Source organism: Heptranchias perlo, chromosome 22 (assembly GCF_035084215.1).
Source record: "Heptranchias perlo isolate sHepPer1 chromosome 22, sHepPer1.hap1, whole genome shotgun sequence".
NCBI lineage: Eukaryota > Metazoa > Chordata > Chondrichthyes > Hexanchiformes > Hexanchidae > Heptranchias > Heptranchias perlo.
Genome location: NC_090346.1, coordinates 19,129,352 through 19,151,827, shown reverse-complemented (window position 1 = coordinate 19,151,827; position 22,476 = coordinate 19,129,352). Strand labels below are relative to the sequence as shown.

General features: G+C 42.0%; 1 protein-coding gene across 5 annotated transcripts in view; it reads left to right on the top strand.

Annotated features, from left to right (window-relative positions):
* gid4 (GID complex subunit 4 homolog) overlaps positions 1-22,476 on the top strand; it is a 55,837-nt gene that overhangs the window by 20,863 nt on the left and 12,498 nt on the right. The window contains exons 3-7 of one of the 5 annotated variants that reach the window (XR_010966828.1): positions 10,550-10,657; positions 13,131-13,232; positions 15,914-16,032; positions 16,994-17,106; positions 19,841-19,929. Coding sequence is in view for 4 of the 5 variants with exons in the window: in XM_068003098.1 (XP_067859199.1) it covers positions 10,550-10,657; positions 13,131-13,232; positions 19,841-19,976 (346 nt within the window). In the remaining variant the exon portion in view is untranslated. Of the gene's footprint in view, positions 1-10,549; positions 10,658-13,130; positions 13,233-15,913; positions 16,033-16,993; positions 17,107-19,840; positions 19,977-22,476 lie in introns of those variants that run through there. The other 4 variants (XM_068003099.1, XM_068003098.1, XM_068003100.1 and 1 more) reach the window with 4 other exon arrangements.

Genomic DNA, 22,476 nt, shown 5'->3' with positions numbered 1-22,476 from the left:
CTTCAATTTTGCTGACAAGTCTATTATGTGCCTTTTGAAAGTCCATATACACATCATTACCCTCATCAACCCTTGCCGTTACTTCATCAAAGAACTCAATCAAGTTAGTCAAACACAATTTTCCTTTAACAAATCCGTGCTGACTTTCATTTATTAGCCCATACTTTTCCAAGTGCCATTTAATTTTGTCCCAGATTATTGTGTCTCAAAGTTTCCCCACCACTGACATTGGGCAGACTGGCCTGTGATTTCCAGGATTATCCCTTTTGCCTTTTTTGAACAGGTGTGTAACATTTGCAATCCTCCAGTCCTCTGGCACTGCCCCATATCTAAGGAGGATTAGAAGATCCTCTGCAATTTCTACCCTTACTTCCCTCAGTAATCTAGGATGCATCTCATCTGGACTGGGTGACTTTTCTACTTTGAGTACTGCCAACCTTTTAAGTACCAAAAAGAAAGGCTATGATATACACTGGGCACCCAATACTACGGAAAGCTTAAAGGGGTATACAAAGTGCAGGGGTGAAGTTAAAAAGGAAATTAGGAAAGCAAAGAGGGCATGAAAAAATATTAGCAGGTAAAATCAAAGAAAACCCAAACATGTTTTATAGACATAGAAAATAGGAGCAGGAGTCGGCCATTCAGCCCTTCGAGCCTGCTCCGCCATTCAACATGATCATGGCTGATCCTCTATCTCCATACCATTTTCCCGCTCTCTCCCCATACCCTTTGATGTCGTTTGTGTCGAGATCTATCTAGCTCCTTCTTAAATATATTCAGTGACTTAGGAACATAGGAACAGGAGTAGGCCATTCAGCCCCTCGTGCCTACTCTGCCATTTGATAAGATCATGGCTGATCTGTGATCTAGCTCCATATACCTGCCTTTGGCCCATATCCCTTAATACCTTTGGTTGCCAAAAAGCTATCTATCTCGCATTTAAATTTAGCAATTGAGCTAGTATCAATTGCCGTTTGTGGAAGAGAGACTTGGCCTCTACAGCCTTCTGTGGTAGAGAATTCCACAGGTTCACCACCCTTTGAGTGAAGAAATTTCTCATCCCATCTCAGTCCTAAATGTCTTACCCTGTATCCTGAGACTGTGACCCTTTTTTTTCATTCGTTCATGGGATGTGGGCATCGCTGGCATGGCCAGCATTTATTGCCCATCCCTAATTGCCCTTGAGAAGGTGGTGGTGAGCCGCCGCCTTGAACTGCTGCAGTCCGTGTGGTGAAGGTTCTCCCACAGTGCTGTTAGAAAGGGAGTTTCAGGATTTTGAGCCAGCAACGATGAAGGAACGGCAATACATTTCCAAGTCGGGATGGTGTGTGACTTGGAGGGGAACGTGCAGGTGGTGATGTTCCCATGTGCCTGCTGCTCTTGTCCTTCTAGGTAGTAGAGGTCATGGGTTTGGGAGGTGCTTTCGAAGAAGCCTTGGAGAGTTGCTGCAGTGCATCCTGTGGATGGTACACACTGCAGCCACAGTGCGCCGATGGTGAAGGGAGTGAATGTTTAGGGTGGTGGATGGGGTGCCAGTCAAGCGGGCTGCTTTGTCCTGGATGGTGTTGAACTTCTCGAGTGTTGTTGGAGCTGCACACATCCAGGCAAGTGGAGAGTATTCCATCACACTCCTGACTTGTGCCTTGTAGATGGTGGAAATGCTTTGGGGAGTCAGGAGGTGAGCCTCTGACCTGCTCTTGTAGCCATAGTATTTATGTGGCTGGTCCAGTTAAGTTTCTGGTCAATGGTGACCTATGTTCCTATGGTGACCCCCAGGATGTTGATGGTGGGGGAATTCGGCGATGGTAATGCCGTTGAATGTCATGGGGAGGTGGTTGGACACTCTTGTTGGAGATAGTCACTGCCTGGCACTTATCTGGAGCGAATGTTACTTGCATGTTCTGGACCCCCCAGCCAGGGGAAACATCCAGTCTGTCTAGCCCTGTCAGAATAGAGTGCCGTTCCTTCACTGTCAGAATTTTATATGTTTCAATGAGATCCCCTCTCATTGTAAGCTCGAGTGAATACAGGCTGAGTCGATCCAATCTCTCCTCATAAGACAGTCCTGCCATCCCAGGAATCAGTCTGGTGAACCTTCACTGTACTCCCTCTATGGCAAGGTAAGGAGACCAAAACTGCACACAATACTCCAGATGTGGTCTCACTAAGGCCCTGTATAATTGCAGTAAGCCATCCTTGCTCCTGTACTCAAATCCTCTTGCAATGAAGGCCAACATACCATTTGCCTTCCCAACTGTTTGCTGCACCTGCATGTTTGCTTTCAGTGACTGGTGTATAAGGACACCCAGGTCCCTTTGTACATCAACATTTCCCAATCTATCACTATTTAAATAATACTCTGCCTTTCTGTTTTTCCTTCCGAAGTGGATAACTTCACATTTGTCCCCATTATACTGCATCTGCCATGTATTTGCTCACTCACTCAACTTGTCTAAATCGCTCTGAAGCCTCTTTGCATCCTCCTCACAACTCACAATCCCACCTAGTTTTGTGTCGTCAGCAAACTTGGAAATGTTACATTTGGTTCCCTCACCCAAATCATTGATTTATATTGTGACTTGCTGGGTCCCAAGCACTGATCCCTGCCACCCCAAAAAGACTACTCTCTGTTTCCTGTCTGTTAAGCAATTTTCAATCCATGCCAGTATATTACCCCCAATTCCATGTGTTTTAATTTTGCACACTAACCTCTTATGTGGGACTTTATCAAAGACCTTCTGAAAATCCAAATAAACCACATCCGCTGGTTCTCCCTTATCTATTCTACCAGTTACATCCTCAAAAAACTCCAGTAGGTTTGTCAAACATGATTTCCCTTTCATAAATCCATGTTGACTTTGTCTAATCCCATTGATATTTTCTAAGTGTCCTGTTATCACATCCTTTATAATAGACTCTCGCATTTTCCCTACTACTGGTGTTAGGCTAACTGGTCTGTAGTTCCCTGTTTCCTCTCCCTCCTTTTTAAATAGTGGGGTTACATTTGTCACCCTCTAATCTTCAGGAACTGTTCCATAATCTATAGAATTTTGGAAGATGGCAACTAATGCATCTACTATTTCCATGGCTACCTCTTTTAGTGCTCTGGGATGCAGATTATCAGGCCCTGGGGATTTATCGGTTTTCAGTCCCATTAATTTCTCTAGCACTTTTTTTACTAATACTAATTTCCTTTAATTCCTCCTTCTCACTACTCCCTTGGTTCCCTAGCATTTCTGGGAAGTTATTTGTGTCCTCTTCCGTGAAGACAGAACCAAAGTATTTGTTTAATTGCTCTGCCATTTCCTTCTTCCCCATTATAAATTCTCCTGTTTCTGACTGTAAGAGACCTACATTTGTCTTCACTAATTTTTTTTACATACTTGTAGAAGCTTTTACAGTCCACTTTTATAAATACATTAAGAGCAAGAGGATAACTAAGGAAAGAGTAGGGCCTATTAGAGACTAAAAAGGTAAACTATGTGTGGAGGCGGAAGATGTGGGTATGGTTCTTAATGAATACTTTGCGACTGTCTTCTCAAAGGAGAGTGATGATGCTGGGATTGAAGTTGAGGAGTGTGAAATATTGGATGGGATAAACATAGTGAGAGTGGAAGTATTAAGGGGATTAGCATCTTTGAATGTGGATAAATCACTAGGGCCGGATGAAATGTATCCCATGCTGCTAAAAGAATCCAGGGGGGAAATAGCGGAGGCTTTAACAATGATTTTCCAAACTTCACTGGATACAGGCGTAGTGCCGGAGGATTGGAGGACTACTAACATTGTACCGTTATTTAAAAAGGGCGCAAAGGATAGACTGAGTAACTACAGGCCAATCAGCCTAACCTCGGTGGTGGGTAAATTATTGGAATCAATTCTGAGGGACAGGATAAACTGTCGCTTAGAAAGGCACGGACTAATCAAGAACAGTCAGCACAGATTTGTTAAGGGGAGGTCATGTCTGACTAACTTGATTGAATTTTTCAAGGTAGATCGATGAGGGTAGTGTAATTGATGTAGTCCACATGGATTGTAGTAAGGCTTTTGACCAGGTCCCACATGGCAGTTTGGTCAAAAAAGTAAAGGCCCAAGGGATCCAAGGGAATGTGGCAAATTGGATCCAAAATTGGCTCAGTGGCAGGAAGCGAAGGGTAATGGTCGAGGGCTGTGTTTGCGACTGGAATCCAGAGAAGTGTGAGGTAATGCATTTGGGGCAAGCAAGCAAACAAGGCAAGAGAATGCACAACAAATGGGAGGATACTAAGAGGTGTAGAGGAAATGAAGGACTTTGGAGTGCATGTCCACAGATCCCTGAAGGTAGCAGGACAGGTAGATAAGGTGGTGAAGAAGGCATATGGAATGCTTTCCTTTATTAGCCGAGGCATAGAATATAAAAGCAGGGATGTTATGCTGGAACTGTATAAAACACTAGTTAGGCCACAGCTTGAGTACTGCGCACAGTTCTGGTCACGACATTACAGGAAGGATGTAATTGCACCAGAGAGGGTGCAGAGGAGATTTACGAGGATGTTGCCAAGACTGGAGAATTTTAGCTATGATGACAGATTGGATGGGCTGGGGTTGTTTTCAGTGAAACAGAGGAAGCTGAGGGGTGATTTGATTGAGGTGTACAAAATTATGAGGGGCCTAGATAGAGTGGATAGGAAGGACCTATTTCCCTTAGCGGAGGGGTCAATAACCTGGGGGCATAGATTTAAAGTGATTGGTAGAAGGATTAGAGCGGAAATGAGCAACATTTTTTCACCTAGAGTGTAGTGGGTGTCTGGAACTCACTGCCTGACAGGGTGGTAGTGGCAAAAACCCTTAACTCATTTTAAAAAAAAAATACCTGGATGTGCACCTGAAGAGCCGTGACCTGCAGGGCTACAGACCAAATGCGGGAAAGTAGGATTAGGCGGCATGGCTTGTTTCTCAGCCAGCACGGACACGATGGGCCGAATGGCCTCCTTCTGTGCTGTAGATTTTCTATGATTCTACCTCTTTTTATCCTATCCAGTATCGCTACTACCTCCTCCTTTACTGCTACAATAGCAACATAGTCTTCACTAGTGAAGACTGATGCGAAGTATTCATTTAGTGCCTCAGCCATACCCCCCCTGCCTCCACAAGATGATCTTTTTTGTCCCTAATTGGCACCACCCTTCCTTTGACTACCATTATACTATTTATCTGTTTATAAAAGACTTTTGGGTTCCCTTTTATGTTAGCTGCTAATCTATTCTCATACTCTCTCTTTGCCCCTATTGTTCCCTTTTCTTAGATCTCCTCTGTACTTTCTGTATTCAGCTTGGTTCTCTGCTGTATTATAGAATCATATAGGTTGCAGCACAGAAGGAGGCCATTTTTTCCTTTCAAGTGCTTATCCAGTTCCCTTTTGAAGGCCCTGTTTGAATCTGCCTCCACCATCCCCTCGGGCAGTGCATTCCAGATCCTAACCACTCAGTGTTAAAAAGCTTTTCCTCATGTCACCTTTGGTTCTTTTGCCAATCACCTTAAATCGCTGTTCTCTGGTTCTTGACCCCTCCGCCAATGGGAACAGTTTCTCTCTGTCTACTCTGTCTAGACCCTTAATGATTTTGAATACCTCTATCAAATCTCCTCGCAACCTTCTCTGCTCCAAGGAGAACAACCCCAGTTTCTTTAGTCTATCCACGTAACTAAAGTCCCTCATCCCTGGAATCATTCTAGTAAATCTCTTTTGCACCCTCTCTAAGGCCTTCAAAGTGCGGTGCCCAGAACTGGACACAATACTCCGAAGGTTCGTCATGACTTCCATACTTTTGTACTCCATGCCTCTATTTATAAAGCCCAGGATCCCGCATGCTTTTTAACCACTTTCTCAACCTGCCCTGCCACCTTCAACGATTTGTGCAGATATGCCCCCCAAATCTCTGTGTTCGTGTACCCCTTTTAGAATTGTGCCCTCTAGTTTATATTGCCTCTCCTCATTCTTCCTACCGAAGCGTATCACTTCGCATTTTTCTGCGTTAAATTTCATCTGCCATGTATCCGCCCATGTCACCAACCTGTCTGTATCTTCTTGAAGTCTATCACTGTTCCCCCTCACTGTTTACTACCCTTCCAAGTTTTGTGTCATCTGCAAATTTTGAAATTATGCCCTGTACACCCAAGACCACGTCATCAATATATATCAAGAAAAGCAGTGGTCCCAGCAGTGACCCCTGGGGAACACCACTGTACACCTCTCTCCAGTCGGAAAAACAACCATTCACCACTACTCTGTTCCCTGTCACTTAGCCAATTCTGTATCCATGTTGCTGCTGCCCCCTTTATTCCATGGGCCGCAATCTTGATGATAAGCCTACCGTGTGGCACTTTATCAAACGCCTTTTGAAAGTCCATATACACCACATCAACTGCATTGCCCTCTCTAACGTCATCAAAAATCTCGATCAGGCTAGTTAAACACGATTTGCCTTGCGTGTGTCATAAGCCTCTTTTTTTCAGTTTCAATTTAATCTCTATATCTTTAGTTATCCAGAGAGCTGTAGCTTTGGATGTCCTTCCTTTCCTCCTCGTGAGAATGTGTCTACTCTGTACCCGAACCATTTCCTCCTTGAAGGCCACCTTTTACCGTCTTACCAATTTTTGATTTCAATCCACCTGGGCAAGATCCCTTTTTAACTCACTGAAATTAGCCCTCCTCGAGTGAAGTATTTTTACGCTTGATTGTTCCTTGTCCTATTCCATAACTACGCTAAACCTGATATGATGATCACTTTTCCCCAACTGAAACATGCTCCGCCTGCCCTACCTCATTCCCCAGAACTAGATCCAGCACTGTGTCCTTTCTTGTTGGGCTGGAAATACACTGATCAAGAACGTTCTGTTGAACACATTTCAGGAATTCCTCCACCTCTTTTCCCTCTACACTGTTACTATCCCATCCTATATTGGGATAAATGAAGTCCCCCATTATCACTACTGTATAGTTCTTGCACCTTTCTGTAATTTGCCTGCAAATTTGCTCCTCTATTTGGTGGCCTATAGTATACACCCAGTAGCATAATAGCTCCTCTATTGTTCCTTAATTCTAACCAAATAGATTGTCTTTGACCCCTCAACTACATCATCCCTTTCCAGTGCTGTAATAGTTTCTTTGATCAATACTTCCACCACCACCGCCACCCCCCCCCCCCCCCCGCCCCACTACTTTCTTTCCTTCCCTATCTTTCCTGAATGCCTTGCAGCCAGGAATATTAAGTACCTAATCCTCCCCTCCTTCGAGTCTGGTCGCTGTTTTTGCCACAATATCATAGTCCCGTGTGCCGACTTGTGTCTGAAGCTCACCAAGCTTATTTACCATGTTAGCTGCATTTATGCACATGAACTCCAAACTCATCTTAGAGATTGCCTCACATTTGCCCCTTGTCTGATCCCTCCTGTTTCTGAACTATTCTTTATTCTAGTGCTATTTGTCCCTCCCAGTCCTCTGTGCACCTTGTTTCTCCTCTCTAATGTTTCATCCTGGTGCCCATCCCCCTGCCAAATTAAATTAAACCCTCCCCCCACAGCACTAGTTAACTTCCTCATGAGGACGTTGGTCCCAGCTCTGTTGAGGTGCAACCCGTCCATCTTGAACAGATCCCTCCTGCGCCAGAACTGGTCCCAATGCCCCAGGAATCTGAAGCCCTCCCTCCTGTACCATTTCTCCAGCCACATATTAACCTGTTTTATCTTACTATACTCGCTAACTCGTGGCACTGGGAATAATTCAGAGATTACTACCTTTTGAGGTCCTGCTTTTTAACTTCCTCCCTAGCTCCTGAAACTGACTGCAGGACCTCGACCCTTTTCCTTCGTATGTCACTGGTTCCCACATGGACCACACCCTCTCAGTGATGTCCTTTACCCTGGCACCAGGGAAGTAACACATGCCAGGCTCATGGCGGCTGCAGAAGCGCCTGTCTGTCCCCTGACTATTGAATTCCTTATAACCACTGTATTTCTACACTTCGCCGTGTCCCCATGTGCAGTCCTTTGCCCCACGGTGCAATGCTCCGGACTGTGCTCCTTCAAGGTGTCTTCACCCTCACCGGTATTCAATACTGAAACCTGGTTAGTGAGCGACACACTCCTGGAGGATTCCTGCACTGCTTGCCTCTTTCTACCCTGCCGGATGGCGACCCACTTACTGTCCTCAGCTTTCTGTGGCTGTGAGGTCACTACCACCTGGAACGTACGATCCAGGAAATTCCCAGCCTCCCGTATGCCCTGCAGTGATTCCAGCTGCTCCTCAAGCTCACAAACTGAGTCCGAACAACCGGAGGCACTTTCTTCAGACATGGTCACCCAGGGCACCTGAAGTGGCACAGGAATTACAGGCAATGAGTTTCAGCTGTCCCTCCATTCTATTTAGAGTTCACTTATATAAATATATATGCCTCTTATGTTATTTGTTGCTTATGTTTTATCTTAATACTCTAACGCCTAGTTATTCTATTTATTTAACCTTTTTAAAATAATTATTTCTCAATCAATGATAACCAGCTGCAATTAATACTGTAGAGCGTACACTGACTTACCTTCACTTTCACGGTCTCCTCCTCTTCGTCGACTGTGACGTCACTTTTGTAAATTCTCTGTTTATTTTCCCCGCCCTGCTGCCGCTGCCGCATAAATACTTGGGGCCGCTCCCATGGTGCTCTGCGCTCTCCCAACGCTCTTAGTGCTTAAACATACACTTAAAAGACGATACTTACGACTAAACTTTGCTGCTTTGATTGAAGGACTCAAACATGTTACATTTCTGAGCTCAGTGTCTTAGGCCCTTTACCAATCCAAATACTCATTACAAACAGCCAATTTTTCTACATTTCTCTTCCTTCTACCACGTGACAATCCACATAACTCTGCGTTACATAATTATATAACTTATCCCTTATCAGTAACTTTAGTTTTCCTTACTTAACCAGCTCTTTTTTCCACAGATCAGCGTAACTCCCTTACTTTGTATTCTTATCGATAATTTCACTCTGGTCACACATAATTGATGTTCCACCAATGGAAAACTTCAATTATAATTCTGTCTTTGACTGATAAGAAATGGTACTGAATCAATCTGCTTCAGAAACCCCAATTTAAAAGGATGATGTATACCCAGATGTTTTCCTTTGTAGAACTAACTTTTTCCTGCACTTCATTCATATATTTAGTCAGTTGATACCAGTATGCACTGGCATGTCTTTTAATTAAGTTTACTGAAGTGACCAAACTGAGTATTGCTGCAGAGTCTACACAGGATCAAATAGCCTAGTGGTACTTTAAATTGATTTAAACATCCCTGCTTAACAGGCAAAGGGAACTTTACTACAATATAAAGAGAAATCAATAGTAGTAAAATAATATTAGACTTCAGGACAGTCTGATTAACCCTTTCCTTACAGTAGGATGTTTGATTCAGTGAAATACTGAGTAGCTACTGGTGTTCTGGGCACCCTTGGGATCCAGATGGCAATTTATCTTCTCAATTCAGGATGCCAGGGTGTTGAATTTAAGGATCATATATTCTACTAGTGGAGCAGGAGTGACAAATTAGCTGAGTTGAGAATTGATGAGGTGGCTTATGTCTAAAGCGTGGAATAAAATGGTTGGTCATTATTTACAGAATCAGATTTCCAATTGCCCACTTAGCCTGATGCAAAAACAGCATGTAGCACATCGCTTTCTCACTGCGTGGCATAGAGAGAAAACATACAAGGACCAGCAATCTAAATGACCCAAGGCATTTGTTGGCAGGAGCTGTTCACAACTTCTTAAAAGCAGATTAAGTAAGCCCCACGAGGCAATACTAGGGTTACTAATCCCAGATGATAGTGCTGCTAGTACCTGCAGGAGTAGTGGTACTGGTCAGTGCTGGGACTGACTTTGCACAAGGAGTTTCAGTGCAATTTAACAATGGTGGCAGGAATTCCTTGCTTGACTATTGAGTGATCACGGGAACTAAAAGTTCAGAATAGCAATCGAAATGAACAATTGACAGGTACAAACAGGGGTCTTGATTTAATATTAAGTGGAGATATATATTCAGTTCCACCCAAAGCAATGAAAACTTTTGTTTTGACAAATCAGCTATTACTGCCTCCCTTGGCAGATCATTCTATACATTCACCACCCTCTGCATAAAAGTAATTAAGTCTAAACTGTCTTTTTACCCTTCACCACCTAAGTTAAAGGCTATGCCCTCTTGTTGTACAATCTGTGATTTTTAAATATATTGAAACTTATCTTGTTTATAGCCTTTAGGATCTTGAATAATTTTACAACACAGCCACGGGAGGAGCTAATTAGATGGCTTTATTCAGTTTTTTTTTTCTGACAATGGTTCCAGGTGGAGGTGCCAACAGTCAGCCCACTCTGATTTATAATGTCCATGCTGCTGGTCCAACAATTATGAAGCAGTCATTGCAAGCGATAATAATAATAACAAGGCTGAATTTTGCATAAAGGTTCCTAATGAAAAGGTGCGATTTTACTGTCTTTTGTTCAATTTTACACTTTACAGGAATATCCAACTCTTACCACCTTCTTTGAAGGAGAAATCATCAGTAAAAAACATCCATTTTTAACGAGAAAATGGGATGCAGATGAAGATGTAGATCGAAAACATTGGGTAAGTGAGATGTTTTACAATTTCGCTTGGCTTTTTAGATATTGTGCTTTGGATTGTTTTGCATGAACATTGTGCTCATCAAAGTGAAAGATATTACTACTGGGAAGTGGAATATTGATCACCCCCGGGTCAGGTATAGCATGGGACTGGATGTAAAGTAAAGTTTCTACTCTTCCCCAACAATGTGCCTCAGCCCCAGCCATAGAAGAGTGCCCCTTGTCATTGTTCCATTTTGCTTACCAGGCATTCCATGGCCTATGTCAGTATGACTGTCAATTAGTACTAAATTTAAGTACTTTTTAATGTGTAGAAATGTCATTAGACATGTAACATGTTATGCCATGAAGGGGTAGAATGTGGGATTTCACCTGCAATTTTCCCATGTAGCGAGTTTCCGGTTTCAACATAGTGCTGACATGGGGGGATGCTAGGAATTGGAGGTGAGCCAGGCACTTCTTAATGAAAGGAAATGTTAGAGAGATAATCACTCCAGTTCACCTGTGCACCTAACTGAAGAGTGACATCAACAGAGGCCTGGAGAAAATTGGTCTTTCATCATACTTCTTTCACCAGCAACTAAGTTTATTTAAGCATTGTGAGCTAAAAATTTTAAAAAGCACAAAATGGTCAGCTCAAGAAGTGCTCAGAACAAGAAGCTAGTGCTCTCTAACCTCGGGACGCTGAGCTGAAAAGTAGCCACCACCCCCAGTTGCTGCCCTGGTTGAGATCACCTAACTCAGCGCAGACCAGGGAGTGAACCTGGGATCTTAGACTGTGTGACTCAATGCTACTCCAGGCAGTGTCTTTACCAACTTGCTGTCAGAGGCGTTAAGTCTATTTTTTTTTTTAAAAACATGTCCCATGAGGTTGCCGTGCTCTTCATGGAGAGGCCCATCTTTGCAATATATCTGATTTATAGTATATGGTAGCATGGGCTTATATTTGCGGGGAGGAGGGGTGGGGGAGAGAGGAGGGGAACCCAGAAATCCTGGGGTCGTGGAGGTCCTGCTGGATTGACGGGCTGTCCGGCTGCTTGGCGGGAAAGCCAGTGGCAGGAGGCTGCGGTTGGGGAACAATCTCTGGCAATCGAGAAAGATCGAGGCTTGGTGAGGAGTGGGGTGGGGGGGGGGGGTCGACGCCCGGCAATCAGGCGGGAGGGAAAGATCAGGGTTGGGGGGGGGGGGGGGGGGTCAGCTGATCACGGGGCAGGCCAGAGATTGGGGCTTGGAGAGTGGGGGGGATTGGTTGATCTCGGGGCAGGCGCCTCGAGATTGGGGCTGGAGGAGAGATCGGTCGATCGCAGGGCAGGCCGGAGATTGGAGGAGGGGGGGTCAGCCGATTGCGGGGCAGGCGGCTCAAGATCGGGGCTGGCGGGGAGGTTGGCTGCTCGCGGGAGGTTAGAAAACGTGGCTTGGTGGTGGGGGGGGTGCCGCCGCCAATCGCCGGCAGCAAGGGTAGACTGCGATCGGTAGAAGGGAGACCGAAGGTTTGCTTAAGGGACTGGGGGGAGCACTCCTACTCTTCCTGACCCATGAGGATTGCTCTAAAAAGCATTTGCCTGCTGCAGCCTGCAGCTCCTGTCTCCATTTAGCTGTCTGGTTTCCCATGCCCTGGGAAACCCGGCTGGCAACTGTTAAATTTAAGACAGGCTCCCAACTACACTGTCGTGAAACCCGCTGACGTACAAATGTTGGCAGGCACATACGTGGAGGGTTGGGGACGCATTCCCCAATTTTTAATTTTTAACCTGGAGGATTAATATTGACCCCATGATGTTTGTTGGGAAGTTGCTGGCGTTGAGGTTCCAAGGAAAAACATTGCATTTCCAGAATCAAAACCTTACAAAAGTAGCAAAAATGAAGCCTGAATTGGGATAAGAGTTAAACTTAGGTTTTTAGAGAGCTATATTTGGACTTTTTTTTTTAAAGTTGTAGATCAACCCACTAAAGATCTTTTATCCTTAAAAATTATTTTAGAACAGCATCTCTGGGAAGTGAAATTTAACAAATAAACCAGCCACACTGTAAGAATAGCTCACAACTTTCAAAATGCCGGCCAAAAATTACCTCAGGTTACGGTTGGGCTAGTAGGACAACCAACAAGATAACTCGTTCAGTGATAGCACTTCCTGTTTTGATACTTCATGTAGTCATGTCAATGATGTGACTGCCAATCTTTGCAGTTTAGGGCATTATTTAGTTGAGAAACCAGACCCTTGGAAGCAAGTTTTCAACTAGAGGCTGATTCTTCTTTAAATGTGGCTAAACAGACTGGGACCCAAGAAAATCACCCTATACGTTATTACATAACCGTGTTATTTATTCTTATTGAATCCTTGTTCTAGTAATTGGGGTTATGCACCTTCAATTCCTTGTGTCTCCTACACTGCTTTAGGATTTAAAAGTGTTGGATGTGCAGTGCTTTGGCTTTTTGATAGGGTTTCCCTGCTTATTGTTTTCTTTATTTTTTTCAGGGGAAGTTCTTGGCATTTTACCAATATGCAAAAACATTTAACTCAGACGATTTTGATTATGAAGAGTTAAAGAACAGTGATTTTGTCTTCATGAGGTGGAAGGTAACATGGATTATTTAAGTGTGTGTTGAAGCCCATGCTTTATTCTAACAGACAAACATACAAGATCGGACCAAACTCTGGCACTGTAATAATTTTATTTTGGTGTATAACAGAATGAAGTCAGGGCAAATGTTTCAAAATATTTTTTAAAATTACTCTGGTTGCTGCTGTGAGCAAGAAAAAGGCCTGGTGGACTTGTGCTGAGCTTCCAAGGGACAAATTCAAAGCCTTTCATGGCCTAATACACAGTCCAACAACCTGACTTAATAGATGATCAATTCTTAGTGTTTACACTTTTTCTCTTTCTCCCATCCTGTCCTGAAGTTGCTGACTCATGCTGGGGTATGATTCCACAGGATCTGTGGCTTTATGGTACCTCCTCCAAGTGTCCATTCTTCATATATGTGTGTTAAGCTATTTGACAGTTGGAAAGCTCTAAGATCTTGTCTATAAAGATGCACTTTCCTACTGGAATCATTGGCTAGCGATCAGGAGCAGGAACCCTGATTAATTTTCCCACCCCTTTCCTAAAGCCAGGGTGCTAATGCCAATTGTACCCTTACCAGCATAGGACAGGGTTAAAGCTGGACCCTTTGTGCTCTGTATGTCTCAGTACACTTGGTAATGCTACTGTCATAAGAGCCATTACTAACATAATTACTGTCTTCATGGGATAACTTTCCACATAATGGTACTGGAGAGGGTTCCACAAGCAGGAAAAGTGTTGTTTAAAACGTCACTGCAGGTATCCTGTGCAGACTGTTCAGATTGATGCGCTATGTTCAAGTACAGCTGAAGATCCTGTGGTAGAAGAAGTAATGGCTGAACCGTATCTGCAATGTTGCAGAGATTGAACATGAGCAGAAAGTGACTCTGGACTGTTACTATTTGTATTTAAAGAACAGATTTTTTTCTCTGTAGTCTGCTGAACTGGATTACAATATTCTACCACTAAATATATGTCTTAAAAATACTAAATGTGGAATACTGTTGGGGTGACTTTTCATGGAGCTCCTCCTGCTCTGCTGCTGTAACCTTGGAGAATGCCTCTTTATGCGCATAAATGGGACTTCTACCGAAGTTATGGCGCTGAAGCGAGAGAAGTTCGGAGGAAGTTCACCCCCTTAATATCTCTCATAAATTTGAGTTTCCTAGAGATCTGCTCTGATGACCCAGAAAGGATAATTTAATCTGAAGAGCACTTGCATAGATGTGTATAGTGAGGAGTAAATGTTTTCAGGAGAACTGTTATGTTTGATCCAATTCCCTGATGTACAAAACATGGAGAGGTGCTGTGTTATATAAGTTTGTGAATGAAGTAGATGAGGAAACTTTACTAGGGAGAAAAGTGGGAAGCTACATTCATTTCAAAACAAACCATTCTGCCCTAGGTCCTTTTACAGCACATGACCTTCCATGATCTCAAAGGGGGCTACATGGCCTGTGCCCAGGCTTCTGCTATTGCTGCTCTGAAATGACTACTCAGAGTTGTCTCTCTTCCTTCAATCCCAACTTCAATTAACACTTTTTTTTTCAACCCACCCACAAAAAAATTCCCAGCTGAGATTGGGACCGCATTGTGTGACAAAAAGCCAGTTGTGCCACAGCGTCTGTATGTATTAATGCTAAAATACATAAAAATTGATTGTTTTTGAAAAAGCAATAACTACAGGCTGGTTAACACAAGCAAATTAACAAGCCACAGTGTATCTTATCGATATACTTCTTCCATTCTGCTTCTACACTTTCTTTTATTACACCAAAAAAATTGAGTTATTTTGTCCGACATCATTAATCATACTCAAATGTCCCTGTCTCTAATATATATGTTGACATTTTTTATGTTATTAATTCAGGAATAGTCTTGGGCTCTTTTAGAGTTGGAAGTTGTACTTTCCAGGGTATAATGATTGATTATCAAACTATTAGCTGGAATATCCTGCTTCTTAGTTTTTGACACCTATATTTTGTTACGTTTTTCCTTGCACAGTGGGAGAATAATGCTTAAGTTGAAACATGCAACATAAGGGTACCATTTTCCCAGTTTTACCTTTCTAGTAGGCCATCTGGAATAAAAAAGACTAGTATCAGTAATGGTGGCCATGAAACTACTGGATTGTCGTAAAAACCCATCTGGTTCACTAATGTCCTTTAGGGAAGGAAACCTGCCGTCCTTACCTGGTCTGGCCTATATGTGATTCCAGACCCACAGCAATGTGGTTGGTTCTTAATCGCCCTCTGAAATGGCCTAGCAAGCCACTCAGTTGTTCAAGAAGGTGGCTCATCACCATCTTCTCAAGGGCAATTAGGGATGGGCAATAAATGCTGGCCTTGCCAGCGACGCCCACATCCTATGAATGAATTAAAAAAAACAGTTCTTACTGGGCCTGCTGGAGGGCCAGTTGGATGGAGGCCTGCATGTTCCAATGACTCAACAGGTCTTGGCACCCTTTGATATTTGTGTCCTGGATGCCAATTGAGATGTGGAGTTGGCCTTTATATTGCAAGGCAGTGGTAGTATGCACCTATTGCTGAGGGCAAATTATCAAGGTAAAACTGCTTTTAGATGTTGTTAGACCCGATTCTATTAACTTGTATTCATGCCCCTCTCAGAAATCATTGAAAAAATTATCCAAAAAGGCAATTCCTGGATCCTATGGTATTGTGCTTTGTGATTTCAGCCAAGAGTCTTACAACTTCATTCCAAAAGTTCTGTATCATGGGGCATTCCCAATGCAAATGAAAACAATAGAAATGAAAACAAGTTCCCATTTCAACCTGATGTCTCCCAGTGTTAGAGGTGCGTATACCCATTGTAACCAGTCTGCCTGGACGTGAATATGATCTAATTGCCTTACAGTGCAGAAGTTGGAGACAGTCCCTGGAGAAGTGTGTGTGCGCTATGCATGCGCAAAGGCAAAAGAATGCAAGTGAAAAGGACCTAGTAAAGTAAAACTATTTACTACAATTACCTGTCCTGCAGTTTCTTTCTCTTCCTGTGGGGAAGTGCCTACCTCCACTTGCCCACCAGTTACAGTGGTATGCCTGAAATCAGGAGCTCACTTTGTGATGAACCCATACCCCATCATGCCGTAGAGCAGGTTTAAGACTGCCCCTCAAGCAAGGCATTGGCTGTGATCATGGGGCCCTCAACAAAAAGTAACACTGCCACTCACACAAAATTACATGGCCTGTACAGCACAGAAACAGGCCATTCGGCCCAACGGGTTCATGCCAGTGTTTATGCTCCACACGGGCCTTCTCCCTCTCGCCCTATCATTACGCCAACTACCTGAAATATCGTAACGGATTGTTTTCAGTGAAAGTAAATATTTCACACAATAGTGGTTTTATTGAGTTTTCATAAACCACAATCTCTGTTTCATTTTTGAAGGTAAGTATATAGAGAGGGAGAAGAAACCTTTTCAGTTTGAATATATTTGGTATGATTTTTTTTAAACTCCTACCTTGTGGGAATATTTAAAACTTAATGGTTTCCTCCTCCTGTGGAAACAGACCATTTCAGGTCTTTATCTTTTTAGCAAGGAGATACTCAGCTAACATCTATGAGATGGTGAATCAGTGGCTCCATATGAACTAACAAGGATTGCATCCATTCTGATCCCGGAGGTACAACTGGGAAATTTTAGTACCCATTGAGTACACTGCAGGGTTTGGCTCATACTGGAGCTTCCTGACTCAGACAGGAAAGGATGGTGATTCATGATCTTTATGGTTTGCTCATTAACATGTCCCATCAGCTGTGTGGCTTCCTGCTGAATGTGGAAGCCAAAAGTAGAAGATTTCTGAAGAGAAGGAAAAATTATATTGAATGTTGAATGCGCCTACCACTTTTTTTCTGAAACTTATCAAGGTGAGATGTAAGTACTTTACATTGAAAGTACATGCCACCTCTTATCTCTTTAATTGCAGATTTGATTTGTGATGCTGAAATTTTTTTTTAAAAATGAGTGGATAAATTCTGTATCTAATTCCTTTCAAATACCTGTAATCTTTAACCTAAGATACACTTGCTACTTCCTATATCCTAAGAAACAATCACTTTATCCTGTAATCTTTAGGTTTTTGTTCCTCCTTGATGGAGAACCTATCAATCAAATGCTTCTCACTTGACATGATATTCCTTCAGTGGCTTTTGTATTAAATTTGAAGTAAAATGTGAATTTAATATCTTTACCTTCAAACCTTTCTGGGTATTCAATGAATCTTGGGTCCTGCAAGGAAAATGTTTAAAATCCACATTGTGATTTGTCATTTTTGATATGGAAGTTTCTAGGCTTTCCACTGTGCTTCAAAATATAAAATTGAGAAGATTTCTCAATTACTAGTAACTTCTTTTGCAGATAATATACCTTGTTCACCCTTATTGGCATGATCCCTATTTTTCTAGTAAGGTCGAGGATTTTGGGGGATGTGGATTTCAATTCCCCCATGTAGGAATCCCTTGCTCCTAGCCTATCATCCAAAGTTATAAGTGGCTCTTATTGATCTGTGTTTGAACTTTGGATGCCAGGTTACAAACTGCCTGGGTACCATCATTATTTTTAGTTCTTAATTATTTAAAATTTATTTAGTTAATTTTACATGAAGTTAGATATCTGTAGCTGGTTACAAAGCTCAAGAGACCAATAGGTTCTGGAAATCTGTCAACTGTTGAATGTATAAACATTTCTGTTTTGAAATGTAAACATGAGAGATCTCATGTTCAAGGAATCATAATGAAAGGTAAATCCCTGAATGAGTATATGACGTTATGTGGAAAATGAAAACTTGTTTTTAAAATGTGGCGTAGGAAAGTTTTGGCTGTTCTCAAAGTACTGATGCATAGGTTTTCAAAACTGGGGTCTATTGGTGGATCCCAGGGAGTCCTCCAGCCCATCAGATTTCTGTCTATCTGATCAGATTTCTATATTTTGCCATATTTGTTGACTTACTAGTACATTATTTCTGTTGCTGTATATATTAATTATGTTTTCTGCACTGTGCTTTGGAAGTTAAGGCAGGAGTTTCTCCAGGAGTGTCACTATTTGCAGGGCATCAACCACTCAGAGAAGACACTCTCCAGGTTAATAGTGTAATTCCTAAATTCTGCCAAAAGAAGAAATACTTGTGTCTAAGTAACACCTTTCACATCCTCAGCATATCCCAAAACACTTCACAGCCAGTTCATTACTTTTGAAGTGTAGTCACTGTTTTGTAGTCATACATAGCAGCCAATTTGCACACAGCAAGGTCCTGCTAACAGCAATGAAATGGATGACCAGTTAACCTATTTTGGTGATGTTGCTTGAGAGGTGAATGTTGGCTTGGACATCAGGAGAGCTTCCTGCTCTTCTTCAAAAAATAGTCTGTGTCTTTTACAACCACCCGAACAGGCAGATAGTGCCTCAGTTTAATGCTTTGTCCAAAAGATGACAAGGGAGTATACAGCGATCCCTTAGTACTGCACTGCAGTGTCAGCCTAGATTGAGCTCAGATCAGAGGAGAGAGAGTGCTGCCACTGAGCCATACTAATACCACAGGATCAATCATTGAAACTAAACTCAAATTTGGGCACCATGAAGCACTAGGATTTGGAGTTCTACACATGATTCACAATGTTTGAACCAATCTGTCCAGGGGAGGCACCAAGCACAGGCCAGGTGCTGTTCTTCCATAGGAAAGGGAAAAATTGGAAGCTTTGGACAGTTCTTGTGTACTTGCTAGTAGTCGTTTTATAAGGTGCGAGAGACAGAGGCCTAGGAGCAGATCTCCAATGTGATGCATGTCAGAGGAAGCAAGTGAGGTGAGGAAAATTTGATAAAGTCCTAAGTAGGTCTCATGTTTAGTGGGAACATTATTATGTGGCTTTTCTACTGACATCTGAATTGCACAACCTATGATCTAAAAGAAAAAAAATCATTTTCTATACGTGCAGCAAATGAGAAGGAAATGGTTGACTTTGAGAGCATTTTATTTTAACAGCACAGCAACTTTTTGTTTTGGTCACAAAATTTAGCAATTTCTGAAGGATTTTGACCATTTTAGGTTTTAACAAGCCATCAATTATTGTCATAACTTCAAAGTTTGCTGTCAGTCACTGTGCTGGGGTGATTTGCTTTCAGGGTGTGATGCTGCATTATGATGAGACCAAACTGGCTTGATGTTTGAGTCATCAATAAATTTCATCAGTCCTCATTTTCTATGGAACCCACAATTTCCATTTGACCCACAATTAGTATTTTCTTTTGGGGGGGGTGGGGGGAAAAGAGAAGGAGGGGAGTGGAAAGAAAGAGAGGAACAGGCTGGCATCCAGAGGCAAGGCACTTCTCCATTAGGAGGGAGGGAGAGTCATCCAGAGCCACTCTTGTGGGGCACTACTATCCCATGACTACCACGTGTGCACCAAGGAGAAAAGGAATACTGGTGCAGAGGAACCGTGGTTTTCTTTCTTCATCGCAACATAAACATTAAATTTTCTACAAAAACTGCCTCAAATTTTCAAAGGATTTCCAGGATGTTGAACTCATTAATGTTTTGACTTCATCCTTCTGCAACTGCTCCGTAAAAATCCTCCAACTCAAATAAATCTCAACACCTCTTTTTAGTCCCATCTACAACTGCTTCACGACATGGATGCCATGCCTGCCTCTACCAGCCGATGCACAACAGCTTCCCTCCATGATTGCGAACCCGAAACACAGGACCTCAAAGTATCCTCCGTGCGCAAAGGCTGCCAGCACAGTAAGTGTATAAATTAAAAGTCTGTACTTATTTCCTTATAAACACAAACCACACAAAGGGGAAGGAGTCTAGGGAAGTATGTTTTATTCGGTGCTTCCCCCAATTTATCCAAAAAAAAAAGTTGTAAACATATCTCTTACACCAAGATAGTGGACATGTGGAACAGACTGCCAGAGAAGGTAATTGATTCAGGGTAAATTGACAACCTTTTAAAAGTATCTGGATTAATATATGTTGAGAAGGGGATTGAGGTTAAGGATTGTAACAGCACTGCTTTATTTCTTTTGGGAAAGTAGAGGAAGGAAATTGGTGCCGCTTTCAAGTAGGAGAAGGTCCATGATGGAATGGGCTTGATAAGCTGAATGACCTTTTCTCGCTCCAGATTTTGTCTTTTTTTTGACTGCTTCATGGAGATCACCCATTTCAGGTCTCTTTCCCTGCAGAGCTGCTTGACTGGGAGGGCTCATCTACACCTTGGAGCTGCTGTGTAATGTTTTCCCAGTTCAGACAGTGCCAGATCAGTTCCAAATTGAACTGAACCTCTTTGGGATACAAGTGACTCTTGTCTGATGTGTCAATTCAGTTATAACTACTGTGACCATATTGTTACTTATTAATTAGGTGAGCAAGGTAATTAATACAATTCAATGTATACTACAAATCCATCAGTACATTTTTTCCAGTAAAATTGTTTATAAATTGCAATGTTTAATACTATCTCGAAATCCAAAAATAAAGGCGACAATAATGTCTGATATTTTACAGAAGAGCACCAATAGCTGCAGATTCAAATCAAGTTCTTGTAGTGAAAATTACTAATCTCTGGGTATCCCAACTCTTATCAGAGTGGTTCTGAAGAGAAAGAAGCCTGAAATGCCAGGTTTCCTTAAAGCGCTTAAAAAAAATTATAGATTGCAGTAAGTTATTTTTGTACTCCTAATTTGAAGTTTGTGTAGGAAAAAATGGAATTAATTAAGCAATGTAAAAAAACACAGAAAAGTGGGAAATTAATGCTAAGAAATATTTTTGAATTATCAGATAATTTGAATTAAGCAATTTTGAGTTAAGAGGAGTGGATTGTAGAAAAAAACATCCTAAAGTGCTTTACAGTTGGGGTCAGACCTGAGCAGGTGCACGAGCAAAATTAGCTGAAAGAATGGTCAAAAAAAAAGTAGGCTTTAAAGAAGCTTGTGAAGGTGGAGAGAGATATAACCAGGTGGGAAAGAGGGCTCTGCTACCAATGTTACAGTAGGGTGGAGTTCATAGAGCATAAATAATTACCAATCAAATATTAAAAAGAAAAACTAAATGTTGAAATAAAAAGGGAAAATGCTGGAAATACACCACTAGTACAACTGCAACTGAAAAGAGAGAATAAGAATGAATGGACTTGCATTTATATAGCGCTTTTCATAATCTTAGTACATCCCAAAGCGCTTTACAACCAGTAAAGTACTTTTGAAATGTAGTTACTGTTGTAATGTAGGGAAACACAGCAGCTAATTTGCGGACAGCAGGGTCCCACAAACAGCAAGAAGGTAAATGATGTTGGTTGAGGGATAAGCGTTGGCCAGGACACCTCTGACAGTGCAGCACTCCCTCAGTACTGCACTAATGTGTCAGCCTAGATTATGTGCTCAAGTCTCTGGAGTGAGGCTTGAACCCACAATCTTCTAATTCAACAGCAAGACTGAGCCCAGGCTGACACCTAATATGTTTATGTTTCAGTATAGACCCTTCATTAAAACTGGAGACCTGATAAAGGATCTACACATGAAATGTTAACCTTTGCCTACATAAGAGACTGGATTTCAAAAGTATTCATTGGTTGTAAAGTGCTTTGGGACATCATGAGAATATGATGAGGTTGCTACATAAATGCACGGTTGTTCCTTCTTTTGATTTTTCGCTTGTTTTTTTACATCCTGAAAACTTGTGTATTTTTAGCATTTTGTTTTCCCTTTTCTACTCCAAATAAATTTTATAAATGAGATATTGGGAGGATACTTCAAGCAGAAAGTACTTCCTCTAATTTCAATTTTAAAAATCTGCCTGTAGGCAAGTGCTGTAATATACATGGGAATTAAATCATCAAGCAAAGTGGGCTAATATATATTGCTAGTGCTGCTATGTTTCCATTCATTGGACAGGGTTTATCTCTATTATGTAGAATATGACCTTGTGCTTTTACAGCCATAAGCAAGCATTTTGTCCCCTTGTACTTATTTGTATCTAAACAGTTTTTATAATCGTTTCATCAAAAAATGTCTCCTGTTTCTTGTGGACTTTGTCTCTTGTTTTCTCAATTGTTTTTTGTAACTTAGCTTTTCATAAAGGAAATACTAAGTAATGTTAAAACTTGTTGATTTGTATGCGGGTACTCTTACGCTAGTTGCTTTCTCTCACGGCATACCTATGTAAGAAGCATATTGCTTTTCAAGGTATTTTAATTACACTAATCTATGCAAGTGTCTCCTCATTATTCTCTTTTGTTTGGCAC